This window comes from Malus sylvestris, chromosome 13, assembly GCF_916048215.2.
Source record: "Malus sylvestris chromosome 13, drMalSylv7.2, whole genome shotgun sequence".
NCBI lineage: Eukaryota > Viridiplantae > Streptophyta > Magnoliopsida > Rosales > Rosaceae > Malus > Malus sylvestris.
The window spans coordinates 3,294,508-3,320,416 of record NC_062272.1 but is presented as its reverse complement, the minus strand read 5'-3'; the positions used below and the strand labels follow the sequence as shown (position 1 = coordinate 3,320,416).

Below are 25,909 nucleotides of genomic sequence, written 5' to 3'. Positions count from 1 at the left end.
GAAGAAGGGGAGTGAGAGTTGAGAGGGTTGAGGAATTTGGGGGGTTGGGTTGTTGAATTCTAATCCAGTCTTGGGCCGAGTCCAGCCCATGCTGAAAAGGCAACACAAGCTAATTGATGGTTCATGCAAATGCTAGATAATTCTAGCAAAAGCAGGTGAGATGCATGCATATTAAAATCCAGCAAAGACCAAGTCGGTTAAGCCATCTAGAAATATCTAAACTATATCTAATGTATCATTTTTCTAGAAAGATCAAAGCTAGCAATTTGTGTGGCTGTTAAGCAATGCTCAAGTCGGTGCAATAAGGAAAGTCGGCAAAACCACACCTATAAATAGGTGTATGTGTGTGTGTTGTGAAGCAAGAACTAAGAAGAAGTGAGAGCAAGTAAGAGAGCAATAAGTGTGAGAGTGTTTGAGTGTTTCCTCTTGTACTAAGTTTGTGTGAGAATAAAAATTTTTGTATAACACTTTGAGTGTTCTTTCTCTTGCCTATCAATTCCGCTGCATTTCATTCTTCTTTGTGAGATAAATATCTCCAAAGTAGTGAAGCCTTTTTAAGTCCCAACAAAGTGGTACTAGAGCTATGGCTAGCAACGCTATGGCAGCCTTCCAAGTTCCAGTGCTCGACAACAACAACTTCAATAATTGGAGTATCAAAATGAAGGCCCTTTTGGGAGCACACGATGTATGGGAAGTCATGGAGAAAAGCTACACTGAGCCAGAAGATGAAGCTACTCTGTCCCAACCCCAGAAAGAGAGTTTGAAAGATTCAAGAAAGAGAGACAAGAAGGCTCTCTACCTCATCTATCAAGCATTAGATGACAATGGCTTTGAGAAGGTCTCGAGTGCAACCTCTGCCAAGCAAGCATGGGAGAAGCTTCAAACCTCTTACAAAGGAGCCGAACAAGTGAAAAAGGTTCGTCTTCAAGTATTAAGAGGTGAGTTCGAATCTCTACAAATGAAAGGGTCTGAATCAATATCTGATTATTTCTCAAGAGTCTTAGCCGTTTCCAATCAATTAAAAAGAAACGGTGAAAAATTGGAAGATGTTAGAATTATGGAGAAGATATTACGTTCGTTGGACCCCAAATTCGAGCACATTGTCGTGACAATTGAAGAAACCAAAAACTTGGAAGAAATTAGTATAGAGCAATTAATGGGTTCACTACAAGCATATGAAGAGAAGCATAAGAAGAGGCAAGGGAATGATCAGCAGCTCCTCAAGACGCATGTTCAGCCAAAGAAGAAAGAAGGAAGCTTCGACAACGAGAGAAGCCAATACGAAAGAAGTCGTGGCCAAGGTCGCGGACGTGGGCATGGATATGGACGTGGACGTGGTTGGAACTTCAACAACCAAAGCAACTACGATAGAGGAGAAAGCTCAACAAAAGGTCGTGGAAGAGGACGCTCAAACTTGAGGTATGAAAAATCTCAAGTTCAATGCTACAATTGTCAAAAGTTCAGGCATTATGCTTGGGAATGTAGAGCTCCAAGCAACAGACCTGATGAAAAGGTCAATTATGTGAAAGAAGATAAAGAAGAGAATGGCATTGTGCTACTAGCATGCAAGAACAATGATGAAGACCAAGACTATACATGGTACCTTGACACCGGCGCCAGCAACCACATGTGTGGAAGAAGAAGCGTGTTCGTAAAGCTCAATGAATCAGTGAGTGGCAACGTTTCTTTTGGAGACGAATCCAAAATACCTGTAAAAGGAAAAGGTAACATCCTTATTCCCTTGAAAAATGGCGGTCACCAATTAATTTCAAATGTCTACTATGTGCCCAATATGAAAAGCAACATTTTGAGTTTGGGTCAACTCTTAGAAAAAGGTTATGATTTTCATACGAAAAATTATATCCTTTTTCTTAGAGATGACAAATGAAGATTAATTGCCAAGGCGAAAATGTCAAAGAATAGGATGTTTCCCATGGACATTCAAAACGATGTTGCAAAGTGTCTCAAGATATGTTACAAAGACATATCTTGGCTTTGGCATCTTCGTTTTGGGCATCTTAACTTTGGGGGATTGGAGTTATTATCTAAGAAGGAGATGGTGAGAGGCTTACCGTGCATCAGCCACCCTGATCAAGTTTGTGAAGGATGTTTACTTGGGAAACAGTTCAGGAAAAGCTTTCCAAAGGAGTCGACCACAAGAACCCAGAAGCCACTTGAGCTCATTCACACCGATGTGTGCGGCCCAATAAAACCAAGCTCTTTGGGTAAAAATAATTATTTCCTTCTCTTCATTGATGATTTTTCAAGGAAAACGTGGGTGTATTTCTTGAAGCAGAAATCAGAAGTCTTTGGAGCATTCAAGAAGTTCAAAGCCGTTGTAGAAAAAGAAAGTGGTTGTAAGATCAAAGCCATGAGATCTGATCGAGGAGGAGAATTCACTTCGAAGGAATTTCAAGAGTTTTGTGAAGCAAATGGAATTCGTCGACCTTTGACAGTTCCAAGATCCCTTCAACAAAATGGTGTGGCGGAAAGAAAAAATCGAACTATCCTCGACATGGCTCGAAGTATGCTCAAAAGTAAGAGATTACCTAAAGAGTTATGGGCAGAAGCTGTAGCATGTGCTGTCTACCTATCCAATCGGTCTCCAACAAGAAGTGTGTGGGGAAAGACTCCGGAAGAAGCATGGAGTGGAAGAAAGTCGGGTATTTCCCATCTAAGAGTTTTTGGAAGCATAGCCCATGTACATGTACCAGACGAGAGGAGAACCAAACTCGACGACAAAAGTGAGAAGTTCATTTTCATCGGCTATGACTCAAATTCAAAAGGCTACAAGTTGTATAATCCAAACAATGGGAAGACGGTGATCAGTCGAGATGTGACGTTCGATGAAGAAGGAGAATGGGATTTTTGCTCTCATGCAGGTGATCTTCACTTCTTTCCTCAGTTTGAAGAAGATAATGAACAAGGGATGATAGAGCAAGCAAGAGAGGTTCAACAAGAATCCACTACTCCACCTGCTTCACCAACATCAACCAATCATGGTAATTCACCAGCATCAGCATCATCAAGTGGGAGTCTAAATGAAAGAGAAGTACCACGCACAAGAAGTCTACGAGATCTCTATGAGGTAGCTGAAAGACTCGATAATCCTACACTTTTCTGTCTCTTTGCTGATTGTGAACCAGTTGACTTCCAAGAAGCAGTGCAAGATACTAAGTGGAGGAAAGCAATGGATGAAGAAATTGAAGCAATCCAGAAGAATGATACATGGGAACTCGCTATTCTTCCGAAAGGACACAAAGCCATCGGAGTCAAGTGGGTGTACAAGACAAAGAAAAATGCCAATGGAGAGGTCGAAAGATACAAGGCGAGATTAATGGCGAAGGGCTATAGTCAAAGAGCCGGAATCGACTATGATGAGGTATTTGCACCTGTTGCTCGGTTGGAAACTATACGATTACTAATTTCGTTGGCAGCTCAAAACAAATGGAAGATTCAACAAATGGATGTGACGTCCGCTTTCCTAAATGGAGTCCTTGAAGAAGAAGTCTACATTCAGCAACCATCAGGCTATGAAATCAAAGGGCATGAAGATAAAGTTATGAAGTTGAAGAAAGCCCTCTATGGGTTAAAACAAGCTCCACGAGCATGGAATAGTCGCATTGACAAGTACTTCAAGGAGAACAACTTCACCAAGTGCCCTCATGAATATTTTGATTGTGTGCTTATATGTGGATGATCTAATCTTCACCGGAAGTAATCCAAGCATGTTTGAAGAGTTCAAGAGAGTGATAACCAAAGAATTCGAGATGACGGACATCGGGTTGATGGCATACTACCTAGGCATTGAAGTCAAGCAGAACGAAGAAGGTATTTTCATCTCCCAAGAAAGCTACACAAAGGAGATACTGAAAAAGTTCAAAATGGACGACTGCAAGCCCATAAGCACGCCAGTGGAGTGCGGAGTCAAACTAACCAAGCATGACGAAGGAGAAAGTGTAGATCCAACATTTTTCAAGAGTTTAGTTGGAAGCTTGCGTTACTTGACTTGCACAAGACCAGATATTCTCTATGTCGTCGGATTAGTCAGTCGCTACATGGAGAATCCCACAACTACACATTTGAAGACAGCCAAAAGAATTCTTCGATACCTTAAAGGTACTGTTAACTTTGGCTTGTTCTATTCAAGTTCTGATAACTACAAACTTGCTGGATATAGCGACAGTGATTTGGCAGGAGATTCCGATGATAGAAAAAGCACTACTGGATTTGTGTTCTTCATGGGAGACACTGCATTCACATGGATGTCGAAGAAGCAACCGATTGTCACTCTCTCTACCTGCGAAGCCGAATACGTAGCTGCTACCTCATGTGTCTGTCATGCAATCTGGCTGAGAAACTTGCTGAAAGAATTAAGCATGCCACAAGAAGAGCCAACAAAGATTTATGTCGACAACAAGTCTGCAATAGCTCTAGCAAAGAATCTAGTATTCCATGACAGGAGCAAACACATAGATACCCGCTATCATTACATAAGAGAGTGTATTGCAAGAAAGGATGTGCAAGTGGAATACGTGAAGTCTCAAGACCAAATTGCGGACATATTCACCAAGCCACTCAAACAAGAAGACTTTATGAGATTGAGAAATTCAATCGGCGTCACAAGACAAGATTAAGGGGGGATGTTGAATTCTAATCCAGTCTTGGGCCGAGTCCAGCCCATGCTGAAAAGGCAACACAAGCTAATTGATGGTTCATGCAAATGCTAGATAATTCTAGCAAAAGCAGGTGAAATGCATGCATATTAAAATCCAGCAAAGACCAAGTCAGTTAAGCCATCTAGAAATATCTAAACTATATCTAATGTATCCTTTTTCTAGAAAGATCAAAGCTAGCAATTCGTGTGGCTGTTAAGCAATGCTCAAGTCGGTGCAATAAGGAAAGTCGGCAAAACCACACCTATAAATAGGTGTATGTGTGTGTGTTGTGAAGCAAGAACTAAGAAGAAGTGAGAGCAAGTAAGAGAGCAATAAGTGTGAGAGTGTTTGAGTGTTTCCTCTTGTACTAAGTTTGTGTGAGAATAAAAAATTTTGTATAACACTTTGAGTGTTCTTTCTCTTGCCTATCAATTCCGCTGCATTTCATTCTTCTTTGTGAGATAAACATCCCCAAAGTAGTGAAGCCTTTTTAAGTCCCAACATGGGTGACTGGAAGAAGTTAGGGTTTTTTGTATTGGTTGAGAGGTTTTCTTTGAAGAAAATGGATGGGAGCTTGGTTTTTAGCCATGACTTCAGGCACACTCATCAGATTAGGACTAATGGAAATGAAAATTTGTCCTGTGTTTTTTGTATTTATGCTATTTGTGTACAAAATTTCAGATTTTGTACCGAGAAAAAATTTCAAATTTGGGATTTGTGAACATTTTCTAGGTTATGGATTCAGTTATGCTTTTAGAGGGACTATTTGATTTATGAAATTGTAAATTTTTTTTGTGAATCACAAACCCAATTTATCCAAGAAACACCCCTTGAGGAATGTTTACATAATTTTGCTCAATGCTGTTTACAATGCCCCATGTTTTGGATAGTCGAACCATTCATTCACAAAATTGTAGGGCCATCACATTGAATTTTGTATTGACATGAAGTTAGATAGTATTTAAATATAGAGGGTTTCATTTTTGTTGTGAGTGAGTTATAATCCATTCAATCCGATTGTTGGACTTAATAATTTTTCATAAAAATGAGACGGATTCTTAGTTCAAAGCGAACTTTGTTACATCGTTATATGGCTCAAAATCAAGAATTTATATAATATGTCAATGTCATATGGAGATTTCGTATCGACTAAGAATTGTAAGAAAATTCTTGTATAATTGACAACATTGAACACAAATAAAATATTTAAAAATAATAGTCGACTAGAGCAACAAGCAATTGACTAAGTCAGTTTCCACAAGTCCGTTACCCTCCAAGACAACTTATAAAGCACAAGAAATCCTTCCCTTTTTTTCCTACAAACAAATAGACAAGGGTTTTTTTTTTTTTTTTTTTTTTTTTTTAGTACATCGATATTTTTACACTAAGAAGATGAAGAGTTCGGCTAAGCTACATAATTGACAACTTAATTTTTTTTAAGTAAGTCTAGTTATCTAATTACATGTTTTTATTTTTTTTACATTCACTTTATATTTTTTAAAATATTAAAAATCAATTAAAATCTTCTAATATTATGTAATTTTCAACTCCAAAAAATCTAATTAATATCTTATAACAAAAAAAAAAAAACTAATATACTAACATAAATTTATTTGCAAAACATTCTACCCTAACTCAAGTAACAAATATATGAATATAATACACCTATAAGAAAGATATGAAACCTAACTAAAAGGTAACAAGAAATAACAAAAAAATAAAAATAAAAAGAAATAATCCAAGAGATAATTAGGAAGAAATTTGATTTTTATAATAAATCTTATCATTGAAAAGATAATTATTGATAATAAAAATAATTAAATTCAAAGAATTGGGCCTATTTTAATAAAGTAAACTATTCCTAGACATATATCAAATTTCTCCATAAAATATAAAAATTAAATTAAATTAAATTAAAAAAAAAAGAAAAAAGAGAGTGTTGATTCAAAATTTCTGTGAAAGTGTATGTGATAAAGTCACAATTAGATGTCAACAAGAAGTTTTGGAGGTAAGCTTCCACAACAGTTATAATGTGTAGTTTTAACACCTCTCAACGTGATCGTCACATTGAAATTAAGTAGCCATATCAAAATTAGATGTCAACAAGAAGTTTGAGGTAAACTTCCAAACCAATAATTTGCCGTCGTAGAGAACTATTAATTAGACTTAATGCACCCTTCCAAGCTGGTGCGACGTACAATCGAAGACACGGATGATTAAAAAAATAAAAAAACACTAGAAAACACGCGTTTTGCCGAAAGGCCTTTTCCAACTTAAGGTGACTGAGAAATAAATGTACGAACCTTCCAGGTATTTGATGCAAATTGTCAAATTCCTTCGCTTTTCTTATATCAACCGAAGACCAATCAAGATAAGACCACGACATAATTATCAGCACTAGACTAATCTCCACCGCCAAAAACACACTAGAAAATTAAATAATAGATTAAACGTCAATAGACAGAATTACATAACAAAAGTATACTTCGTGTTACTGTATTATCTTATATCAATGATACAAACACTTTGCTTGTATCAACCGAAGACCAATCAAGATAAGACTACGACGTAATTATCAGCACTAGACTAATAGGATCCCTTCCGGATCATTTTGATAAGGATTCTGGAGATTCGTAAATCGTGATCGTTTATCGTACATCGTACAATCAATTTTTGTCAAATACTATTTGTGTTTACTTTTAAATAAAAATATTTAAAATAATTTATGATCGTACAATGTACGATGAATGTACATAATTGACGAATCTCCGGATCCTCACAAAGAGGATTCGGCGAGGATTCGAATTCCTAAAATCACACAAGAAAATTAATAATAGCTTAAACATCAATAGACAGACTTTCATAACATGAGTATACTTCGCGTTACCGTGACATCTCGTGCCAATGATACAAAGTTTTATGTAAGTTTTTTATGACATGAAATGTTTTAATATAAACGTGTTAAATAAGTTGCTCTCTATACACCACCAGCTTTTTAAATATTCGCAATAGCAGTTTTCTGAATTACAAGAAGCTAAGCCATAAACCTAGGATATAACGTGCAAAGGTTATAGGCGCCTTCTCAGAAGTTTGACTTCCTGAATTTCTATAAATTAAACCTCTTTGTAATCAAGTAATTTCATCAAACCAATTTGAAAGCGAGCCAATAGTTCTTTTCTTAGACTTTGTTTTCTTTGCTTACAAAGATGTATGTTACAAAGCCTCTGTCTGTGTATAGAAGGTCTCCTCAGTTACTTTCTCTACCGCCCCCGGAGGGGCCAAATTCTGGTTATCTTGTACTCCATGACGACGAATCAGTCGAGATAAACTGTTGCGGATGCGAGGACAACGTGGTTAGAGGTTTGCCTTTCCCTCAGAACAAGGATCTAACCGTTGGATATGGCTCAGATGACGATGCTGTTGCCTTCATTCCGGTGCTTAATCAACCCTTGTCATCCAATCAATACCATGTCATACGTCGAAGAGGGAGACATAAAGGGTATGCATATATATACACCCAAGCATAACCTTATTATGATTGATTTTAATGTGGCGATATTACTGTCACATAGAAAAATTTAGATGTACAATTAATACCGGAACTGATTTGATTTGCAGGGAAGCATGCACAAATACGAGGGAAGAGGACACGGATATTGGCTGTTGCGGCGGTAAAAGTATACCAAATGCTAAAGCAAAACCATTGGACCCGTCAGACATATATCAGCAATTTAGGATACATCCCAAGGAGATGGGCAGCAGTCGTTTTTTTGCCAAGTCCGTTGATCCAGATGGTTTTCCTCCTTACTTCTTGAGGAGGAAAGGGTGGAGCGTGAGAATGAGCACACTGGATCGTAACCAATTGGGTGAAGCCTCAGGACTCAACTCTTCGCTACGAGCTAGCCTTCCCAGGTTTGATTTTCCATTATCACATGATTACTCTGAAGTTGTGTGTGTTGGCAAGTGGTATTGTCCTTTCATGTTTGTCAAGGAAGGAGGGGTGAAGTTGAAGGACCAAATGAAATATTCCATGTACTATGAAATAAAACTTGAGCAAAGATGGGAAAAGATTTTTGACAGCGTTAATGAGAACGCCGAAGGAAAAAAGAATCCTGCTGTGTTTGTGGATGCTTTTGTTCAAAGAGAGGTGGTTTATGTGGGTGGACAGGAGGCTGTTTGGGATGAAAGAAATGAGGGTGCGGGTGATGTGTTCGTGTGGTTTAAGAGTTTTCATGGGGTGGGAGGGGAAACAAGTGTTGGATTGAGCATGAAAATTTTTGAAAGAATGAAATGGGAGCAAGAAAGAGTTGGATGGGTTGATGGGGATGAAAGGCAAGTGAGGGTGGAGAGAGTGGAAGAGTTTGGGGGAAAGGGTGGTGGCGGGTGGAAGAGATTTAGTTGTTATGTGCTGGTAGAGAGGTTTGTATTGAAGAGAATGTCTACGACTGGAAGCGCCGCAGGACTACTCGCATATGATTTCAAGCACACTCACCAGATTAGGGGAAAATGGGAATGACAAAAATTTGGTTGCTACACCCACATGTACTGAAATGAATGGACGGGAAGTTTGGTATCGAGTCATGGTTTTCAGACACGCTGATCATCGTATTTAGGGACAAAAAACTTCCGATTTGTCCTGTTTTCGGGTATACACTAGTCATTGTTTTAGGTACATTATTGCAGTATTGTTCTTTTAATTAATTATAATGTTTCTGGACAGAATCATGAGCAGTGTATAAATAATGAGTGTTTCCATTATAATGTCTTCAGTCTCAGGCCTTGCACAGAAAGACATTAAGCTTAAAAGAAACCTTAACTTCCCATGGAATTTTTTAACCTTCGAGATATATGCTAACATTCCGACTTAATTAGCTATGCTCCCGTCTTCCAGATTTCAACTTCCCATTATCGCTTACAAGCTCGAATCCGGTGGTTGTGGGGAAGTGGTATTGCCCCTTCGTGTTTGTTAAGGAGGGAACACCAAAAGATCAAATGAGTAGGACAAGGTTTTTCGAGATGACACTTGAGCAAAGATGGGAACAAATATTTGCATGTGAGTAATTACAGGGAAGGCAATGCCGTGGTGGTTGATGTTTTCGTTGAAAACGAGTCTGTTGCTGTTGGCGGGAACGCGGAAGCTGTGCATGAGGAGATGTATGTGGGTAATGGGGTTATGTGGTATATGGGTTTAGACAATGTGAGGGTGAACTAGGCAATTGTGGAGAGGATGAAGTGGGAGCAACAAAGGTTTGGAAGGTTTGGAGGGAATGAGAGGCAAGTGAGAGTGAAAAGGTTAGAGGAGTTTGGAGGGGTGGGTAAGTGGATAAAATTTGGTTGCTATGTTTTGGTACAGAGGTTTGTGTTGAAAAGAATGGATGGAAGCTTGTGTGGCCGGTAAAAGGTCGGGAAAGGGACATTGATGGCTGAGATCTTTGGGGATTTCATTGTGGGTGATAAGAAGATGGCGGTAGGGGGTTGGGGAGGGGTAGAAATTGGGGGTGGTTAGGGTTTGGAGTGATGGCATGGCCCGGGTTTTAGGGTTTTCTAGTGTTGGAATTTCATAATTTATTTTTTTGTTCTTTTTCGTTATGGGTGTAGAAAGAAAATTGTTGGATAGATTCGGAATTTCAAGATTAAACACTTTAAATTAGGTGTAGAAAGAGGATAAATGGGTCTGAATAAAATTTCCCTTGAAAATTTCATATGGTCATGTGCTTTTGATGGATGTAATTAATCGCTTGAAGTAATATTATTTCCTATTTGGACGAAAATCTTGATCATTATATAATTAATATACTAAAGTATGTATTTCTTCAGCTTGATATGTTATGAACTCATACTAAAATATTCATAAATAAATGCATGTGGTATACTGTCCCGTGTGTGACGTTCACAATGAAAAATTGAAAATTACTCATCAACTTAGAACTTGAAGGTGAACTGCCATAGTAACAATTTGTCATTGTAAAGAAGTATAAATGCAGATTCAATGAACCCTTCCAAGCAGGTGCTACAAATTAAACAATTAAAAGAAATCCAGACATTAAGCTGAAAGATTTTTTCCAGCATATATAGGGTAATTGAGAGATGTTCCTGGCATGTGCTGCAAATTGTCAACTTCTGACTTCCCGGTGAAGATAAGATCAAGAGAGAATTATAATAATGACTTATTAAACTCGAAGCTACGCCAGCAATTTCTGAATTATTTTCTAATTTGTAATTAGATTAACTAATCAAATAACTGAATAAGTGCATGCTTCTGAAGGTTGACTTCATTACCTATAAATTAAAACTCTTTGTAATCAAGTAAATTTCATATCAAATCAAATTGAAAGTGAGCCAGTCTTCCTTAAGGCCTAATGTATGTGACAAAGCCTCTGTCTGCTTGTCGAATGTCTCCTCAGTCCCTGTCTCTACGGCCACCGGAGGGGCCAAATTCTGGTTATCTTGTACTCCATGATGAAGAACGGGTTAAGGTAACATGATGCGGATGCGCTGTTGGCACTGATGACGTGGTCAGAGACCTGCCTTTCCCTCAGAACTACGATATAGGTGTTGGATATGACTCGGATGAAGACGCTGTTGCCTTCATTCCAGTGCTTGATCAGCCCTTGTCTTCTAATCGATACCATGTCATACTTCGGAGTGGGAAGCATATGGGGTATGCATATACATATATATATATATATCCATGCATGTTCTTCATACTTCACTTCATGCGGCGGTGTTTCTGTCACATAGAAAAGTTTCCATGTACAATTGTTATAGCAATTGGTTTAAATTGCAGGGAAGCATGCACAAATTCAAGAAAAGAAGACGTGGCTGAGACTGGCTGTTGCGGCGGTAAATCTATTCCAGATGCTATGCCAAAACCGTTGGATCCGTCCGACATAAACCAGCAAGTTCAAATAGTTCGTACGGAGAAGGGCAGCAATTGTTTCTTTGCCAAGTCTGTTGATCAAGAGGGGTTTCCTCCTCTCTTCTTGAGGAGAAAAGGGTGGAATGCGAGAATGAGAGGGCCGCATCATTTCCAATTGAGTGAAGCCTCAGGAATCAACTCTTCTCTACGGGCAAGCCTTCCGCAGTTCGATTTTCCATTGTCGTATGATTTCTCTGCAGCTGTGGGTGTTGGTAAGTGGTATTGTCCTTTCATGTTTGTTAGGGTAGGAGGAGTGAAGTTGAAGGACCAAATGAAAAAATGTATGTTCTATGAAATTATACTTGAGCAACGATGGGAAAAGATTTTCGACAGTGCTTATAACAACGCTGAAGGAAAATATAATGGTGTTGCGTTTGTGGATGCTTTCGTTCAAAAAGAGGCGGTTTTTGTTGACGGAAAGGAGGCTTTTTGGACTGAAAAAAATGTGGGTAAAGACAGGTTCATGTGGTTCAAGAATTATTTCAATGGTGCGGGAGGAGAAACAAGAGTGGGATTGAGCATGAAAGTTGTGGAGAGGATAAAATGGGAACAAGAAAGAGTTGGATGGATTGGTGGGGGTGAAAAGAAAGTGAGGGTGGAGAGAGTGGAAGCGTTTGAGGTGACGGGTGGTGGCGAGTGGAAGCGATTTGGTAGTTATGTATTGGTAGAGAGGTTTATATTGAAACAAATGTCAACGAATGGAAACTCGGAAGTACTACTCACATATGAATTCAAGCACACGCACCAGATTCGAACCAAATGGGAATAACGGAAACTGAAGCGCGCGTTGCCACAACCCTAGCCGTATCGACATTTGCTTTGATGTGGAAAGAATCATGAGCATTGTATAACAGTATAAGTAACGAGTAGTTTCACTTCACCCGTTTTGTTCCTGCCATTTCAGTTTAAAGGATGAATTTCTTCAGCTCGATAGGATGCATTTCACTTTGTAATGTGAATTTGTAGCACATGTTGGATAATAATTAACAATCAACCACATATATATATATATATATATATATATATAACTCTACGCTAATCAACAAATGAATTGCAACTATATGTATTGATACAATTCGAATGAAACAAAACTGAAATTGTTTTGCGAAATAAGGATCGGGGCCTACATACCACAATGTATTTGAAACAAAATTTCGCCCTTACTTAGTGCTTGTAGGTTGGAAGGTATCTGCTTGACTAAGATTTAACGATCTAAACCAAGATTCCAGCATCGGAAAACTTGGTTTCTAGTGAATGTCTTTGTGATTATCTCAGTATGATAGGTTTTGGTACGACTCGTAGGAGAATGATTTTTCTGTGTTTTGATTGAGATGCAGATACATGTATGTATAATATTTATAAATCTGTTCCCAACAGGTATGAAGTTGGGAGGCGACTGTTCGAACAGAAGGGGTGTGCGGCTTATCGTTTTCTTCGACCTTCTCAGACTTTTAGATGAGTTTGGTGAAATAACAAATAGATAAAAAAAATTAAATTCAGAATTTAAAATAATTATTATTAAATTTAATATTAGAGCACGAGCTAAAGGCTATTTTTTATTATATATATAATTATCAATTACATATTCAATGATTCAAGAATCCCGAACCGAAAATATATATGTACATTTATTTTGGTTGCATGTTGAATGTTGAATTTAAGTAATTTGAAAGTAAACTATATTAGAAATAGAAGTATAAAATTAAGTAGTTTAGAAATTTGAAACGTTAATTTGGCTTGGTAAGAATGATTTGGTATTTCAATTAATAAGAAATTTCAAATTGGATAGGTAAACAACCTAAATTTCAATTGATATGAAATTGGCAACAAAATTTTAAGTCAAATGCTCAAATTTTAGCTCACAACCAAAAAATCTCAAATTTATGCTCAAAAGCCTAAAAGCCCAAAACCCAAAAACAAAGTTTCCAAAAAAAAAAAAAAAAGAAATACCAAAAACTTTTCGAGAATCCTGAAAATTGGGATACCAAAATTCTGGTTTGGAATTGGTCTTCAATTTCCGGTCCCGAAAATTTTTGGTTTGGGATTTGGGATCCCATACGGAACCACCATTGTTGAACAATGTGAGACGAGAAGACAAGGGATGTGCTATTTATACACCTTTTTTTTTTTTTTTTAACTTTTCACATACTCTTTGATAATTTATGTTCTTTGATATTCAATTCGTTCGGTTCGACGACTGAAAATTAAAAAAGTGTGTAAGAAGTAAGAAAAATGTGGGAATATCCCTCAAGATAAAATGAAATTTCAACTCAAACTTCAATAACACATGTCAGGATGACGGCTGCATTAACGAAAGGTATTCGTATCAAAAATTCGCTGTCAACCAATAAGAAGTTGGAGGTAAACTTCCAAAACAATAATTTGTCGTTGTAGAGAATTGTGATTAAAGACTTAACGCACTCTTCCAAGTGTTGAGAGTTGCCCACGTTGATGAGAGACAAAGTTTGTTATGTGCTTATATGGTCTTGAGCTACTCTCCATATTGTCAATTGGTTTTATGGTCCATATCACCCTGTTGTTATCCACGTGTAGGCTTGAAAATCCGCCACATGTGCGGGGGGCATGTTGAGAGTTGTCCTACATCGATGAGAGACAAAGTTTGCCATGTGCTTATATAGTATTAGGCTACTCCCCATATTGTCAATTGATTTTATGGTGAAACCTCAATTTCATCACCAAGCAGGTGCTATAAACTATGGAAGAACCACAAGTGTTATGCAGAAAGAATTTTTCCAACCAATGATAAGAATAAGACAAAATTATCAGCACTAGACTAAGGGCGTGTTTACCAAAGGGGGAATGGAATGTGTTTGTACCATACTTGACCAATCCCGAAACTACCGAGCACCGGCCAACGCTATACTGTCAAGGACCCAGAAGAGTTCCCCTCCGACCAGGAGGCCAATCACTACTCGACACGTGTCAAGATTAGAAGCCAATCAGAGCGCAGCACGTGTCGACATCAAGAACCAATCACAACATGACACATGTCAATGTGACAAAGCTACAAGTTTTTCTATAAATAGGGGTCATTCCCCCACAATATTGCCTAATGCCATTTTGTGTTAAATCATTCACAAGAACTCACTAAATTGAGAGCTTGATCCTTTGTACTTGTGTAAGCCCTTCACTACTAATAAGAACTCCTCTACTCCGTGGACGTAGCCAATCTGGGTGAACCACGTACATCCTGTGTTTGCTTCTCTGTCTCTATTCATTTACGTACTTATCCTCACTAGTGACCGAAGCAACCAAGCGAAGGTCACAAAACCTGACACTTTCTGTTGTACCAAAGTCTTCGCTGATTTTGTGCATCAACATTTGGCGCCGTCTGTGGGAAACGACACTTATTCCTACTCTCTTCAGCTGTGTCAAGCTGGTTTCTATCATTCGTACACTTTCTTTTGACCAGGCATCCCTCTCCAACATGGGAAGCGAAGGAAGCCACAGCACACAGAATGACACCCCCCTTGCACATAGTGCGAAACAACGAAAGAAGGAAGGAAAACGAGTTCTTCTTCAAGCTAAAGTCGATGAGTTGGAAGCTCAGAACAACAAGATAGCAATGAAGAATGAGGTCCTCCAGGAGCAATATGAGAAGCTCTTCGAGACACTCCACGAAGCTAGGCAAGCTCAGACACGCGAGCTTGTTGCCCCCGTGGAAGTCAACCATCAACTGGGTGCCCTCCAACATGGAGGGTCACATGCATTCGACATAGATATCCCTGATAGGGAACAGATTACCCCTCGACTTGATAATCAACATGAGGCTTCTCTTAACCCAGTTGCTTCGACCCGAACCATGAGAAGTGGAGGGAGACACCTCTTTGCTGAAGGGGCAGAAGGATCGAAAGCCGTCTTTCGCGATTGTCGGGATTTCCTGAAGCAACGTCGAGAGAATTCCATCCATATAAGCTCAAAGATCAATGACCCAAGGATTTCTGAGAGACTCGGTCCCCTGCCACGGCCCGAGCCGGCCACCAATTTGGGGAAGGGGCAACAAGTCCTAGAGAGACATGAGGGTACAGGGGACTCAGAGGTGTTCCGACAGACATACCCTGGAAGCCAGTACAACGAGTCCAGGGAAAAATCACATGCCCTTGATCAAACCTTCCTAATTCCAAGAGGAGATGGAGATTTACGAAAGAAAGCTCCAGTGGCACATAACTCCGCTCAGGACCCCCTTGTCCTACAACTTATTGAGGAAGTAAACAAGTTGAAGGCTGAACGTCAGGCTGAAATACCTGACTGGAACCAACCCAGGCCTGGCCCTCTTACAAGGAGGATCCTCAACACCCCCCTTCAAGCAAAGACAAAGCAAAAGCTTGGCTTGCAACTTTATACTGGAAAAGAGGACCCGATTGAGCACCTTAACCTCTTTGAGTCCACCATGGCATACCGGATGCACACCGACGAAGAGCGATGTCTTCTCTTCCCCTCCACCCTCTCTGGCGGAGCTCTAAATTGGTATTGTCGTCTTACACCTGAGACGGTAGACTCATTTGAGGAATTGAGGAAACTATTTGTTTCCCAACACATTTTCCAAACCGATCGCTTGCACTCTGCAGATGACCTGTACACTATCCGCCAGAAGCCAGACGAGTCATTACGTATGTATGCTGGCCGCTTCAGCCATGAATACTCCCGGTGTGCCGAGGCAGACGACAAGACTGCCCTCAAAGCCTTCACGGCAGGCCTACGTGATTGTTTCTTTAAATACATGATCAATGCCAATACTTGGAAGACTTACTCTGAGGTGATGGCGCAGGCTTATAACCATGCCTCCGCCGAGGCAAAGACATATCAGGAGAAACCCCCTACAACCATCCTTTATCAACAAGTGGGAGGTGGAAGCCAGACTCACCTAAATGAGAAGACCTCGACTTTCCAAACAGCAGTGGCACCTCCCCATGCCTTGCATAATGCTTCGCCGAATCAACAGACATATCAATTTCAAGGCAAGAGGAAGGATTTCCATCCTCACCACTCTCATTTCAGTAAAAAGAGTAAGGGACACTATCCCGATAACCAAGGGTATCGCCACAATAACGCTCGCCCCCAGGCAGTCAATGCAGTGGGTCAAACCCGCGTCAAGATACCCCCTACCCCAAGGTATGAGACATACACGCCCTTGAATGCCACATGCGCGGCCATTTACCCCAGCATAGCTCACCTGATACCAAAGCCAAAGCCGAGGCACCCAGATTACACGCCCCCGAATAACGCGGGCATGTTTTGTTGCTACCATGAGCATAACGGCCATGATAGCGAGAAATGTATCATCCTCCGTGATCGTATTGAAGCTTTGGCACGAGAAGGAAAAATTGATCAATTCCTCCTTCACCCTCAAAGGGATAACCGTAACCAACGCCAGGTGAATGTCATATATTCCATAAGCGGCGGCACACCCATATCTGAATCTTCCAATAGGGCCATGAAAAACAGTGAACGAATTCTGAGGCCTGGTCACCAAGTGTTTCACGTGGAAGACATCAGGGGAGGGAAGTATCAAAAGCCTAACTGGGATCCGATATGTTTCTACCCTGAGGAAGAAAGAGGCATCATCTACCCTCATAACGACCCATTGATCGTGGAGGCTCACATAGCCAACTTTGATGTTCGACGAATCCTCGTAGACACAGGGGCTTCGGTCAATATCATGTTTGCCGAAGCTTTCAGGGCACTCAGTGTAGCTGAACACTTGCTCGATCGCTCGATTTCTCCTCTGATAAGCTTCTCCGGTGATATCGTGCAACCCTTAGGGAGCATACATTTACCCTTTACTATTGGTACAGGCCCTTACACGGCTACCATTACCACTAACTTCCTAGTGGTTGACTGCCCAACGGCATACAATGTCATCTTTGGGCGCACAGGCATCAATGATCTCAAGGCTATGGTATCCACGCATATGCTGTTGATGAAATTTCCAACCCCCCATGGCAACGGCTACATCAGAGGAGATCAGCTTAGTGCACGATCATGTTACAACACTTCAGTTAAGCAACAACACTTGCCCGGACCCAAGGAAACCCTGTCTGTACATGACCAAGTCACAAAGACCAGCTTAGATGAAGCGAACTTGGATATTCCTGATAGCAACAATCAACCCGATGATCCTCGAGATGACTCTTTCACCCAGCAAGCCCAACCTGCTGAAGAGTTGGAGAAGGTACCTATCTCAAGAGATTATCCAGATCGCATGGTGAAGATTGGCACCACATTGTCACCACCCCTTCGGTTAGCATTGATATCTTTTTTGAAAGAGAACACTGAAGTCTTCGCCTGGTCATACGAGGACATGCCAGGCATCTCTCCCGATGTCATCTGTCATCGTTTGAGTATTGACCCCAAGATCAAGCCGGTGAGACAGAAGCGAAGATCTTATGACGCTGAACGATACGAGGCAATGAAAGCAGAAGTTGAAAAACTCAAAGGCATAGGCTTTGTCCGCGAAGTCAATTACCCGACATGGGTAGCAAATGTGGTCCTTGTTAAGAAAAATCCGACCAAAGAAAGTCTTTTGCTTCAAAAGGTCTTGTGGAGAATGTGTGTTGACTACACCGACCTAAACAAAGGGTGTCCGAAAGATAGCTTCCCTCTTCCTCTTATTGACAGACTTATAGACTCTACGGCCGGATGTGAACTCCTGAGCTTCATGGATGCTTACTCAGGATACAACCAAATCCTCATGAACCCTTCAGATCAAGAACACACAGCCTTCACTACCGACAGAGGACTATACTGCTACAAAGTCATGCCTTTCGGCCTAAAGAATGCAGGAGCGACTTATCAGAGACTAGTCAACTCAATGTTCGCCGAGCAGATTGGGAAGAGCATGGAAGTTTACGTTGATGATATGTTAGTCAAGAGCAAACATGCTGACCAACACATCACCAACCTATATGAAACTTTCACTATTTTGAAGAGGTATCGAATGAGGTTAAACCCCAACAAATGTGCCTTCGGCGTAGGCTCTGGCAAATTCTTAGGTTTCATGATTAGCCAACGAGGCATTGAAGCTAATCCCGAGAAGATCAAAGCAATCCTCGACATGAAGGAACCGGTAACTTCAAAGGACATCCAGAGCCTTACTGGCAAGGTGGCAGCCTTAACCAGGTTCATTTCTAAGGCCACAGACAAATGTGCTCCCTTTTTTAAAGCACTTAAGGGAAGTAGGAAGTACATTACATGGACTGATGAATGTGCCGAGGCATTCAAAAACCTCAAGGAGTACATGAGTAAAGCCCCTCTACTCTCCAAGCCCGAGGTAGGAGACATTCTCATTATCTACCTATCGGTATCAGCTTCAGCCGTAAGTTCCGTTCTCATTCGAAAGGATGGGAATATTGAGCGACCTGTCTACTACGCTAGCAAAGCCTTACAAGATGCGGAGACACGGTACTCTAACATTGAGAAATTGGCTCTGGCATTGGTCATGTCTGCTCGAAAACTCCGCCCTTACTTCCAAGCGCACTCCATCATCGTGCTTACCAATTATCCTCTTCGACAGATACTCCAAAGTCCTGACACTTCAGGGCGAATGATCAAATGGGCAATAGCGTTGGGTGAGTTTGACATCTCCTACCAACCAAAGCCAGCTGAGAAGGGCCAAGCAGTGGCAGACTTCATTGCCGACTTCACATATCCGGTTGACATTGCTTCTACACCTGAAGCAGTGGCTTCATTACCCCCGGAAGCTCAGAAGATAGAACCAACAACCCCAGCATGGAGTCTGTATGTTGATGGCTCATCCAACCAACAGGGCTGTGGAGCGGGACTAGTCTTGACTACGCCCGACAAAGTAGCAATGGAGTATGCTCTTCGTTTCAAATTCAAGGCATCAAACAATGAGGCCGAGTATGAAGCACTTCTAGCAGGATTACGTTTGGCCAAACACCTCGGGGTTAAACAAATTGATATTTTCAGTGACTCCCAATTAGTGGTCAACCAGGTTACCAACAACTTTGATGCTAAGGACAGCTCCATGGCAGCATATCTTGCGCAAACACAACTTTTGCTCAAGCACTTCCACTACCAGATCACCCAAGTTCCTCGAGCGGCAAACAGTCATGCAGACGCCCTGGCTCGCCTCGCCTCAGCTGTGGAAGACAAGATTGGAAGAAAAATTCATGTCGAACTGTTGGCAACACCAAGCACCATGGCCGCAGAAGTATGCAACTTACAACAGGGGGATAGTTGGATCACCCCGATCTATAATTTCCTTGCTCATGGCACCCTCCCAAATGATAAAGTCCAGGCTAAGCAAATTCGATACAAGTCTACCCGCTACCTGATCATCAATGATCAACTCTATAAGCGAGGTTTTAGCCTGCCATACTTAAGGTGTCTTACGCCTGCCGAGGCGGAAATCGTCCTTCGGGAAATACATGAGGGAGTCTGTGGAGATCATGCTGGATCTCGGTCCCTAGCACACAAGACTTTTCGCCAAGGATATTACTGGCCAACACTCCACCAGGATGCCATCAAAGTATCCCGCTCATGTGACAAATGTCAACGATATGCAACTATTCCTCATTCCCCTCCAGAGCCTCTTACTCCTATGATCAGCCCTTGGCCCTTCGCCCAGTGGGGACTTGATTTGATCGGCCCAATGCCGGCAGGGAAGGGCAAAGTCTGTTACGCAGTCGTTGCAGTGGACTACTTCACAAAGTGGGCCGAAGTAGAACCCTTGGCAACCATTACTGAGGCAAAGATAGAAGACTTCGTGTGGAAGAACATCCTTTGTAGATTCGGCATTCCCAATGCGATAGTCACTGACAATGGGCGACAGTTTGACAACAAGAAGTTCAGGTTGTTCTGCTCTAAGTTCAACATCAACTTATGCTTTGCCTCTCCAGCTCATCCCCAGTCTAATGGACAAGTTGAGGCCATCAACAAAATAATCAAGCGCACTTTGAAAACCAGCTTGGACAAAGCTAAAGGCTGTTGGCCAGAATTTGTACCCCAAGTTCTTTGGTCATATCGCACTTCATATCGGACTTCAACAGGAGAAACTCCATTCTCACTTGCCTTTGGCACAGAGGCGGTTGTCCCTGTTGAGCTCGAGCAAGCAACATTCCGAGTCCAGAACTACATTCAAAGTGAAAATGACAAACAACTCACCCTCAACTTGGATTTAGTCGAGGAACACAGAAACCAAGCTCACTTGAGGAATGTCGCCTACAAGCAGCGCATCTCCAACTATTATGACTCTAGGGTCAAGCTTCGTTCTTTCAAAATAGGAGACTGGGTCTTAAAGAAAAGATTACTCTGCGACAGAGTCCCGAGTGAAGGCACACTTAGTCCAAACTGGGATGGACCGTATGAAGTCATTGGCATCAGTCGCCCTGGCTCTTACACACTTAGAAGCTCCGATGGCAAGACCCTTGGCCATCCATGGAACGCTGATCACTTGAAGTACTACTACAAATAGACTCACGATGTACAAGTGTTGAGCTATAGCCGTTCGGCATCCTATGTAATGAAGGCCATTTGGCAATGAATTCAATAAAGAGTCACTACAAAACAAGCAAATGAAGACCGTGTCAAGCGCCAAAAAAAAAAAAAAAAAAAAAAAAAAAAAAAAAAAAAAACAACTTCATCCAAAAAGCTTCACCCGAAAAGCTTCACCTCCAAAGCTTCACCCACAAAGCTTCACCTAAAAAGCTTCACCCAAAAAGCTTCACCATCAAAGCTTCACCTAAAAAGCTTCACCCAAAAAGCTTCACCTAAAAAGCTTCACCCAAAAAGCTTCACCATCAAAGCTTCACCTAAAAAAGCTTCACCCAAACAGCTTCACCCGAAAAGCTTCACCTAAAAAGCTTCACCCAAAAAGCTTCACCCGAAAAGCTTCACCTAAAAAGCTTCACCCACAAAGCTTCACCTAAAAAGCTTCACCCAACAAGCTTCACCCGAAAAGCTTCACCTCCAAAGCTTCACCCACAAAGCTTCACCTAAAAAGCTTCACCCAAAAAGCTTCACCATCAAAGCTTCACCTAAAAAGCTTCACCCAAAAAGCTTCACCTAAAAAGCTTCACCCAAAAAGCTTCACCATCAAAGCTTCACCTAAAACAGCTTCACCCAAACAGCTTCACCCGAAAAGCTTCACCTAAAAAGCTTCACCCAAAAAGCTTCACCCGAAAAGCTTCACCTAAAAAGCTTCACCCACAAAGCTTCACCTAAAAAGCTTCACCCAACAAGCTTCACCCGAAAAGCTTCACCTCCAAAGCTTCACCCACAAAGCTTCAACACCAAAGCTTCACCTACAAAGCTTCAACACAAAACCTTGCTCCAAATAAACAAATTTTGTTCACAAAACCCAAGATGCCCTTGAACTTGTACAAAAACACTTGGGTAAACATAAACATTTTTTGTTTTACACCCACAAGGGCCCAAAATTTTCCTTCTTATTTATTCACTTATATATGTTCCCAAACATATTATAATAGATCCAACAACAAGCCAAAGTCCCAAATTTCATAATGGACAAAAGTACAAGCAATTCATCAATAATGAAGGTGCTACAAAAATTGGAATCTGCTCCAAAATAGAAATCCAACCCAAGAGACTTTTTCTCTCTCTCCCTCTTCCGCCTCCTTTCATCTATCAAATTTCTGCAACCTCTGCTCTTCTCCAATGGAGCTGAATTTTGGACACCCTATAGTTCTTGAGCATATGAACAACTTTCAAGAAGGAACCATTTCTGTTTGAGCGACGGAAATTAAAGTGTTGAAGCTCCAAACATGATAGTCGGCTTCTTGCAGATTTCGAAGCTGTTGTGATGTTTCGAAGATCTGGAAATATTTAACCGTTAGTTCATCCTGAATTTTTGATATGTTATGAAAGAGTCGATGAGGAACAACTTCAATGAAGAAAGCATACCGATCTGAACAAGAGAAAATGGAGTTTCGAAGCTCACAACAAATCTGACGGGTTGACAGACAAATAATAACCAGTCATTCATCATACCTGAATTTCTTGAGTTATACAGCTCCGAGGGATCTCAAATTTGGATATGTTGTAGTTCACAAGCTGAGGAACAACTTCAATGAAGAAAGCATACCGATCTGAACAAGAGAAAATGGAGTTTCGAAGCTCACAACAAATCTGACGGGTTGACAGAAAAATAATAACCAGTCATTCATCATACCTGAGTTTCTTGAGTTATACAGCTCCGAGGGATCTCAAATTTGGATATGTTGTAGTTCACAAGCTGAGGAACAACTTCAATGAAGAAAGCATACCGATCTGAACAAGAGAAAATGGAGTTTCGAAGCTCACAACAAATCTGACGGGTTGACAGAAAAATAATAACCAGTCATTCATCATACCTGAGTTTCTTGAGTTATACAGCTCCGAGGGATCTCAAATTTGGATATGTTGTAGTTCACAAGCTGAGGAACAACTTCAATGAAGAAAGCATGCTGATCTGAGCAAGAGAAAATAGAGTTTCAAAGCTCACAACTAATCTGACGGGTTGACAGACAAATGATAAACAGTCACTCATCATACCTGGATTTCTGGAGTTGTACTGCTCCGATGGCTCTCCAATTTGGATATGTTGTAGTTAAGGAATTAACGAACAACTTTCATGAAGACAACTTTGTGATTCGACCTACAGATGATGGTGTTATGTTGAAAAACAATTCCGGTTGTTAGGGGAAATGAAAAACAATTCCACCAAAGAAACATCATTATGATGTTTCATCATTATGGTGTTTTCATCATTATGATGCTTTCATCATTGTGATGCTTCCATCATTGTGATGCTTCCATTATGATGTTAATGCACCAACGGTTACACCTTCTGCAATTCCACTTATTCGGGCCTAGCAACCTTCATCAACAAAATCTATGAAGAAAAAGTCCGGGGCTACCACTTAGAAAACAAAAGAATGAAGTTTTGGTACTTACGACATGGACTATTAGCAAGACACCTCATTCGTCAACTCCCTCGACTAGAGACTTGGGGGACTCCCACCATATGCTACTACGCCTTGGTACTCAAAAGTTCGTGACTACTCAGTGACTTGGATTTTTCAAGTCTCCAACCGAGAAGTTTTCCTCACTCGGGAAATTAAGGGAACACTACCTCAAACTACATGCTTCACTCACAAAGCTTCAACAATACAGGTTTCAACAAAAGCAAAAATTCAAAGAACTTTATGAAGAAGGCTTTGGTGTATTTAACACAATATGTTGAAATGAAGCAAAGCTTATTTATTAATATTTTCGATAAGCCACAAATATGTACATATACATGAGTCAAAATAAACAAACAAAAGGGAGCCTTCACAAAGGTTGCTTAGGGGAAGTCTCAGCAGTCGGTAGAGCCCCAGAAAGAGAAAGCACCGGAGGGTGGTTATCCGGAGCCTCAGTACTTGACAAAACCCCAGAAGGAGGAGGCATTGGAGGTTCATCATTTGAAGCTTCATTACCAGGTACAGCCCCAGAGGACGAAGGCAATAAATGCCTTTGGAACAAACCCACAAACCGCTGATGATCAAGTAAAACCTTACCATCAGATTCCTTCATCTGGTCAAGCTTCCTCTTCATGTTTGTAGCATAGTCATGGGCGAGCCGGTGCAACTGCTTATTCTCATGCTTGAGCCCTCTAATCTCCTGTTTGAGACTCATCACTTCAGCAGCCAATGATTCAACTTGGCGGGTTCTAGCAAATAGGCGTTGGGCCATATTAGACACAGAACCTGCACACTGAACACTAAGAGCCAGAGAGTCCTTAACAGCCAACTCATCAGACCGTTTGGAAAGTAGTCTGTTATCTTTGGGAGTGAGAAGGTTCCTGGCCACCACTGCAGCGGTCATATCATTCTTCATCACAGAATCCCCAACGGTAAGAGGACCAGTAGGGGATATGAAGGATGGGCGCCATATGTTGTCTGGAGAAGGCGTGGCTGTCTCTTCTCCAAGGTTCAAGTCAAAACGACGGTCGGAGGGTCCAGACATTTTCAAATGTGTTGAAGAAGGAAGAGGTCAGACAAATCAAGATCTTAGAAGTGCAAGAAATGAGCTTCTACTGGTAGAGATTCAAGTGTGCTGTGGAACTTAATGCCAGCCTCTATAAAAATCTGCACTCGACGGAGCTTCAGAAATCGAAGAGGCGTTTGCTTTCTCAAAAGCTGGGCTGCTCAGAGACCACGAGGGCCGATCTCAGAAATCGAAGAGGCGAATGCTTTCTCAAAAGCTGGGCTGCTCAGAGACCACGAGGGCCGATCTCAGAAATCGAAGAAGCACCTGCTTTTGCAGCCTCGTCAGCACCTGTCACATGCACAATCAGCTTTGCGGAAATTACGGGCAATCTGTCGAAGATTTCTGGTGAAGTAGAAAGCACGTGAATCTTACTGATCAATCACCGCTCTCCATATGCACCATCAACTCCTCGGGTACCACATATAACTTTGTCAAAGATCTCTGACAAAGTTTAGGCACGAGAATTTCGAAGTGCCAGCTACCCTACTATTACCCATAAGGGTAAAGGAACAGCACCACTGCTTGACAACTGGAAAGTCCCTATGTGTGTCGACCTCCGTGTTTTGTGGCAAGACAGGTTGGCAAGAACGACCAACCTTTATTCACATTCGAGAAAAGACTCCCAACATAATTACTTTCTCAAAAACCGGATTAGCACCGCTTTCCGAATCTCGAGAGTCAGATCTTCGACGGGATTGCTTGTTCGAAAACCGAAGAGGCACAACTCTCAGAACTTCGAGAGCCAGATTTCCTTAGATAAAGCTTGTCTGTAATCTCCACACGTAATATCAGCTTTCCAGATACCACATACCACTTTTTCAAAGTGCTCTGACAAAATTAAAACACGTGAAGCTGGCAGCTCCCACTACATTGCTGTGACCAAGAAGGGTAAAGGAATAGCATTACTACTTGTTATTGGGAAATCCCTATATACATTGACCTCCCTCCTCAACGGACAGGCAAACCTGCAAAAATGCTCAACCCTTTCTCGCATTCGAAAAGGCACCCTCAACATAATCTCTCGAAATACTCAGCTTTATTTCCCCCCGATAATACCTCAGCAAATAAGCCACACCAAGAACAAGAGTATCTCATATCATCAGGGTCGAAAGCAAGAGTATCCCATATCATGCTTTCTCCCTGTCTTTGTCTTTGTCCTTGTCCACACCTGCAGGACAAGGAGAAAGAGAGCAGTCAGTCGGAACCTGAAATCAAACCTCCAATTTGGAACTGACTGCCTGGAGCCTTTGCCTGGTTGCTTACTTAGCATTGCTCTCGAGTACTCATCCTCAACTGCTGTCAAGGTCACGAATTCCAC

General features: G+C 41.2%; 3 protein-coding genes and 2 long non-coding RNA genes across 5 annotated transcripts; 4 read left to right on the top strand and 1 right to left on the bottom strand.

The window, feature by feature from the left end:
• Nucleotides 1-56: 56 nt before the first annotated feature.
• LOC126594908 (uncharacterized) lies at nt 57-5,482 on the top strand. The gene is made up of 2 exons (XR_007613471.1): nt 57-439; nt 4,968-5,482. It is a non-coding gene; the product is annotated as an uncharacterized LOC126594908 (long non-coding RNA).
• On the top strand, nt 1,058-1,888 carry LOC126594907 (uncharacterized). The gene has a single exon (XM_050261172.1). It carries the CDS (start codon nt 1,058-1,060, stop codon nt 1,886-1,888), a length of 831 nt encoding a protein of 276 aa, XP_050117129.1.
• Nucleotides 5,483-7,696: 2,214 nt separating the features above from the next.
• On the top strand, nt 7,697-9,486 carry LOC126594905 (uncharacterized). The gene is made up of 2 exons (XM_050261169.1): nt 7,697-8,157; nt 8,277-9,486. The coding sequence occupies exons 1-2, from the start codon at nt 7,865-7,867 to the stop codon at nt 9,172-9,174; spliced, it is 1,191 nt and encodes a 396-aa protein (XP_050117126.1). The 5' UTR covers nt 7,697-7,864; the 3' UTR covers nt 9,175-9,486.
• LOC126594906 (uncharacterized) lies at nt 9,253-12,501 on the top strand. The gene is made up of 2 exons (XM_050261170.1): nt 9,253-9,304; nt 11,063-12,501. Exon 2 carries the CDS (start codon nt 11,315-11,317, stop codon nt 12,344-12,346), a length of 1,032 nt encoding a protein of 343 aa, XP_050117127.1. The 5' UTR covers nt 9,253-9,304; nt 11,063-11,314; the 3' UTR covers nt 12,347-12,501.
• Nucleotides 12,502-21,989: 9,488 nt separating this feature from the next.
• Nucleotides 21,990-23,423, bottom strand: LOC126594903 (uncharacterized). Its single transcript, XR_007613469.1, has 2 exons — nt 22,932-23,423; nt 21,990-22,569 (listed from the first exon to the last, which is right to left on the bottom strand). It is a non-coding gene; the product is annotated as an uncharacterized LOC126594903 (long non-coding RNA).
• Nucleotides 23,424-25,909: the final 2,486 nt, after the last annotated feature.